This window comes from Aulonocara sp. 'chitande type north' Nkhata Bay, linkage group LG5 (genome assembly GCF_057382095.1).
Source record: "Aulonocara sp. 'chitande type north' Nkhata Bay isolate Kocher_YH1m ecotype deep benthic linkage group LG5, A_spYH_male_GT1.1, whole genome shotgun sequence".
In the NCBI taxonomy this organism is placed as follows: domain Eukaryota; kingdom Metazoa; phylum Chordata; class Actinopteri; order Cichliformes; family Cichlidae; genus Aulonocara; species Aulonocara sp. 'chitande type north' Nkhata Bay.
Genome location: NC_141348.1, coordinates 33,751,829 through 33,757,828, shown reverse-complemented (window position 1 = coordinate 33,757,828; position 6,000 = coordinate 33,751,829). Strand labels below are relative to the sequence as shown.

At 36.5% G+C, this 6,000-nt stretch overlaps 1 protein-coding gene across 2 annotated transcripts in view; it reads left to right on the top strand.

Moving 5' to 3' along the window:
• The first annotated feature begins 315 nt into the window (after positions 1-315).
• nisch (nischarin) overlaps positions 316-6,000 on the top strand; it is a 28,818-nt gene continuing 23,133 nt past the window's right edge. For both annotated transcript variants that reach the window (XM_086293109.1, XM_086293110.1), the window contains exons 1-4: positions 316-497; positions 1,552-1,635; positions 2,137-2,319; positions 5,528-5,576. In XM_086293109.1, coding sequence (XP_086149235.1) covers positions 417-497; positions 1,552-1,635; positions 2,137-2,319; positions 5,528-5,576 — 397 coding nt within the window. In that variant the 5' untranslated portion in view covers positions 316-416. The remainder of the gene's footprint in view (positions 498-1,551; positions 1,636-2,136; positions 2,320-5,527; positions 5,577-6,000) is intronic.

Here is a 6,000-nt window from a genome sequence, read left to right as displayed (position 1 = left end):
TAGCAGTTCAGCACCTTTGTTTTCAGGTTAAATTTGGTTGGTTTTTTTTTGTTTTTTTTTTAAATTTCATTCAATATTTTTAACTCAAAATTCAGCAATTAATTCATTTCAGTGCATACATTCAGATTCAAGCATTCACACTGCAGTTTCTTCAGAAAATGCACTTTCTAGTTTATTTATTTATTTATTTATTTATTTATTTTCAAGAATCAAGAAAAGAAAAAAGCAAACTTTTTTTTAAAGGTGACTGTAACTAAACAACTTTTAAATAAAGTTTTTTTTGTCAGCCAGTCACCTGCTTCGTTCAGCATCATAACAAACATGGCGGCAGGAGGCGGCTGACTGAAAAGGAACGCTATGCATCTTTAGCAACCGTTTTCCTCAGTAATAGATAATCTGCTCTCGTTGATCACAGCATGGAGCCTGTCCCGTTTACGGAGGAGGTTTCGGAGAGAAAAGTATCTGTTGTCGGCTCAGAGTTGGTGGAAAACTACACTGTAAGCTCCGCTCCGCTCTTTTTAGCTTAATACCAGTTAGCTTAGCTTGTAGCTCTCCCGGCTTCCAGGTCTATCGGAAAAACAGCGAGTAATATTTCTGAGTTCCCCAGACAGTGGGTGTGTTGTACTGGACTTAACATGGAGATGGATTCGGGCTTTATGTCTTTATTCTTCAGAGCATGGTAAAAGCAGCCGAAAGAGCAGCTCACAGGCTAACTGCTAACTGCTGCCTTAATTTTCACACACGGTTTCGGTTGGGTTACAGTGTTTCCTCTTGAATGTGTAAATCTGATAGTCTTTTACGGATTCAGTCATTTTCTGTTCCTTTCTTGTATGACAGTGTGCTGTGTGTTGTAACACTCTGTGCTATTTAATGTGGCTGATAACCCGATTTGCTCCTGTTGCCTCTTGTAAGTTAAATCCTTTCTCAAGACAGCAGGACAGAGAAAAAACATCAGATTTTGAATTGATTATTAATATAGGTCACTCAGCTTTAAAAACAAGTAATGTCACCACACGTTTTCATCTGAATGGAGCTTAATATGGGAGAGTGATTTGTTCACATAATATTTTTTTGCCATGTTTTTCTGAATTGAAGAGATGCTTTTAATCCACAAAGAGCCTGAATGCTTGAATTAAGTGTCAACTGTCCCCCTAGTTCAACACATTTTTATTTATTTTAGGTGTGATACATTTGACGATTTCTGGCATTTTTGTCTAGTGAGTCACCACATAGCCACCCTGACTGCATTTTAAATACAACAGCTGTACGTTGAAGTTCTTCCTTCAGGAAACATTTGGGTTCATCTGATCCTGGAAACAAGCAAACACGTATAAGTGTGCTGTGAATTTTCTGTTATTTGGTAAAATGTTTTAACGATTTCATGAATTTAAACCCACTTAAAATGTAATTGGTCAAGAATATTTTATTATAGTCTTGGTGATTTTCCTTTGGCAGAAATTCCAAACCTCTTTGGTGGAGATTAAAAATTTTTATATGCAGGAATCCTCTGCTGGGTCACAGATTTTAATATATGCTTCTCTGATGTTTCAGGTCTACATCATTGATGTGACGGATGGACAGCACAGGTGGACTGTGAAGCACCGCTATAGTGATTTCTACGACCTCCATGAGAAGGTAATAAAGTGGGCCAGTGAGCAGCCTTATGCCACCATCAACAGTTTAGTTTTTTAGTCTGAATTCTCTAGTAAACTACAGTCACAGGGCTAACACAGAGAGATGGACACATTCACACTTATGAGCAATTTAGAATCACCAGTTAACCTAACCCCTGATGGTGGATTAGATTCCAGGCTCTTCTTGCTGTGAGACAACAATGCTAACTACCTTTAGCACTTGTTGTAGTTTTTTTCTCTCCTTTTAATAGGACAATTTACTGTCTATAAATTGTGTTCATAAAAATATCTCTAACAATTTCCTCAAATTTTTTTATGCCAATTTCTCTCTTGTTTGAATGGCATTCTGATAAGTCTTATCAAATTACAATGATATAAAATGGAGAATAGCTACAACTTTTTATTCTCTCTGCACCTAGGAAACATTTGTTTCTTGGCTGCAGGATTGTTTTATTATGAAAATCAAACCTGGTTTTACTCCTGATGTTTGTTTCCGCTTAAGCTTACGGCAGAGAAAAAGGTTGATAGACGACTGCTTCCTCCTAAGAAGATCTTGGGAAAGAACTCAAAGAGTCTGGTGGAGCGGCGGCAGAAGGAGCTGCAGCTCTACCTGCAGACTCTTCTCCAGCAGTTTCCTCAAGCCACGCCCACACCGCTCACCAACTTCCTACATTTTCATCTCTATGTGAGTACAACCTATAAACAAGTGTGCAGTTCATGATTTAGAATAACCTCAGTTTGGAGTGGAGGTCTGTTAGGTCTTCACTACAGCAAAGAAAACGAGGTCAGAGAGTCATGCTGGTTGATAAGATCTAGATGTTCCCATTCATTTTAAATCTGTTAGACACTTTTGAGATAAAGACTTTGTGCAGACTAGTCAGGTTCTTCAGACAAAACCAGTCAAACACTTTTTTTCTTCCTATTTCAACATACGACTTCGTGTTGAAACAAAACGTTAACTGTTGACACAGCAAGACTGAACTATTGAACTATTTAGTTTTGTCCTGCTGTCTTGATTAATTGACCTTATTTTGTGTTAAATGTTTTGCACTTAAGTTTTCCAGCTTAGAGTTTTTTTCTTAAACAGAGAATCTACAAGCAGTAGCAGTAATATCTCATTTTTATTTTTAACCATAACATATTTACATCAGTTCATCTCTCAAATATGCTCCTGATTTTGAGAATTTCAAATTTATAGAGCCAAAGAATTACAGTATAATACCACAGTAAAACAGTTTTTTATCTCTCTTGAATGTAAAAGCATTCCCTTCGAACAATCAGCACAATTACAGCTATCGGTACGTATAAGCTTCAGTATAACATTATAGAAACAGGTTTCAAAACACTATCCTGAAGTGACATAAGCCCAAACACATGGCACCCACTCCTGAGAAAAAGTCTCTTCATTTAAGATTAACGTCAAAGCAGTTCATCACAGTAAACACAAGACACCATCCATCAGTTATAGGCCTGATTAAACAATCTACAACATCGTATTTAAAAAAGACTCATAATAACAGTATGTGAGGATGTAAATCATGTATAAAATATATATAAAGTTTAAAACATTATTAACAATTTAACCTCAATCGCAATAAATTACAGACAATGTTTCAAATAAAAAATACTGAGCCCTTTTGATGAACTTGAACTGAGTGTATTTTATTGGACTCTCCTAAATAATACAAAGAAATTATTTAGTAGCTTTTATGAAGGAAAGTCATGGTGAAGTGGACTATTCTTCCATTTAAGGGCTGCAAAACGTGCTGATAAAGTCTAAAAAATACATCATGTTTGTACGTGTCACAGTGTTTTGCACAATGAATGCTGTGTTTGTAAGAATTGATCACGTCATGAGTTTGGCTGCAACTTTCATCCCGAGCTCTGAGTCACTGTCAGTTTTACAGCCTTCTTACGGATGAAGACATTACCCTCGGTAATGTTCTAATCCCACAGCGTCATCCCAGCAAACAATACTGAATAACCATCTTTAACTGGTCTTTTCTCAACGTCTAGGCTTGGTTGAAAACTAATCCCAAAGTTCACTGTCACCTTGTTAGATTTGATAGCTAGCCTGTTTTATATTAGCCTTATACAGAGTTCAGCAAAACAAAGCCCTTAATTTAGCCAAGAGTGAAAACATCTAAAAAAAACTGATCATGGATTTCTCACTCTGTGGCTCATTTCTCATCATACTGAGCTGACTGATTATACAGGTTAACATCAGGAGGCAGAGAGCTGATGGTTTTGTTAGGTTTGTCACAGTTTCACACGAGTTCATCATGCAACAAATTTAGATGTAGATAAAATCTCAATGCTACACGAATGGCCCAGTTGCCCATTGAAAGAAACCACTGGGGTCTCTGTAAGTGAGCTGGGCTGAACAGTTGATAAAACTGAATCCATGTATCAAGAATAACTATTATATTCTGTTTCTTTGTATTATATAATTTCTGTGACTTAATTTTCTTTGATAGATCAGTCTTGTATAACACACACAGTGGTTTGAGGCTTTGTGATGACAGAGACAGTGATCACATTATGGCGATAATGGATTAACAAAAAGAGGCCACTGTTTGAGAAGCCTGCACGGCAAAGCACACACAGGAAAACCTCTCATGTGACTTGAAGTGAACAGCATGTGACTGTAGCGGATAACTTTGTTTGGAATGATAGTGGGAATCTGTATCTTCTGTTTAATGTTCGGTTACATCAAAGTGTAATGTGTTTGAAAGGAAGACAGCTGACAGATCCAGGTGTCTGCAGGCAAACTTTTTTAAAACATGGTTGCAGGTTGATTTGTGTTAATGTTATTTGAAGTTTTTAAAAAAACTTTTGTGAAAGCATCAGTAAAGAAATGATGATCAGCCATAGTGATGGGAATCATAAACCGGTTGCATTTGCATGGCTCCAAGCTTTTTTTGTTTATAGATCATTGCTGGTGTATCTTTCTGTCATTTTGCATTGTTTAACAGTGACGTAAAACTCATATCAGTGGAGTTTTTGCATACCTCAGTCACATGCAAGCGTTTCACTTTGTGTTCAGACTCAGAAACTTCAAAGACCTTTTTTTCCCCACATAGAAAATAGATCAGGAATCAATATAGAGTGTGACCTATGATCTGCATCTGTGTCAACATTAGTATCAAGTCAATTTACAGTAGAAGAAACAGAATTAAAGAAATATTAGTAAAATACAAGGATGGTAGGGGAGAAGTTACAATAAAGACGGACTTTTAAGAAACTGAAAAACGTTGAAAGGTGATTAAAAGTGATTCAGTAATTCAGAATCTAAATGTAATATAATAAAAAGCTTGAATGTAAAATGGGCGTAGAAATATTTTCTATTTGCTGTTACTCACAGACGACGTCTAACAGATGTTAGAGAACCTGAGGAGTAGCAGCTCTACTCTGAGCCCTTCCCAAATGACTGGACTCCTCACCCTATGCTAAAAAAGAGCCGAGCCACCCTTCGGAGAAAGCCTGTTTCCACCGCTTGTATCCGTAATCTCATTCTTTCCCCTTAAAAAGAGCTAACAATGAAAGTGTTAACAAAAAGATCGGGCCTAGATTAACAGATTTAAGGTATTTGTCAACAAAAATGCTCCATCTGGTGGCAGATGGTGGCTAACATTTACAGTGCAACAATTTACCAGCACTGTGCATCAGTGACAGTGTTAACAATTAGAATAAACAACTACTATGTCTGGTAACAGACTAATGAAAATAGCGACGATTATATAAAATCTTATCTCAGGTGTTTCTTATTGTGTCATCGTCCAAACACGACCTAATGTTGTTAATTCAGTTAATTTGTAGGTGATGGCTCCATGTTCAAGTAATGACAACTGTTAGTTATTTTAAAGTTAATATAATTTGTTTTGCTCTTCCAGGAAATCAATGGCATCACTGCAGCACTGGCAGAGGAGTTGTTCCATAAAGGTAGGATAGCAGACACAGTGGACCTGCTTTAGAGGTCTTGTTAACATCTGATTTGTAAATAACCGTTTGAAGCTTCCTGCAAAGAAAATAACAAGTGTGTAGACCAAGGGTGTCTTACATGTGACATGTTAGGGTCCAAATAGGCAGACAGTGTATTTGCAGTGTGTGAAAATTGTATTGACCTCATTCATAATTCTATTTTTTTTTATTGAAAATGTTTGAATCATAAATATTGACTCCTGTGTGAGGATGCCACTGCAGGATTCCACTCAGCATTTATCGAAAGTTAAAACGATTTCTAGATTTCAATACGTAGTAAAGAGTAAAGTACAACTGTGTGTAGCTCCATAATACTCTAAAATTGTAATATACATGTAATAACTGTATACTCAAGCAAAATAAGATAATATATAAGATTTTTTTC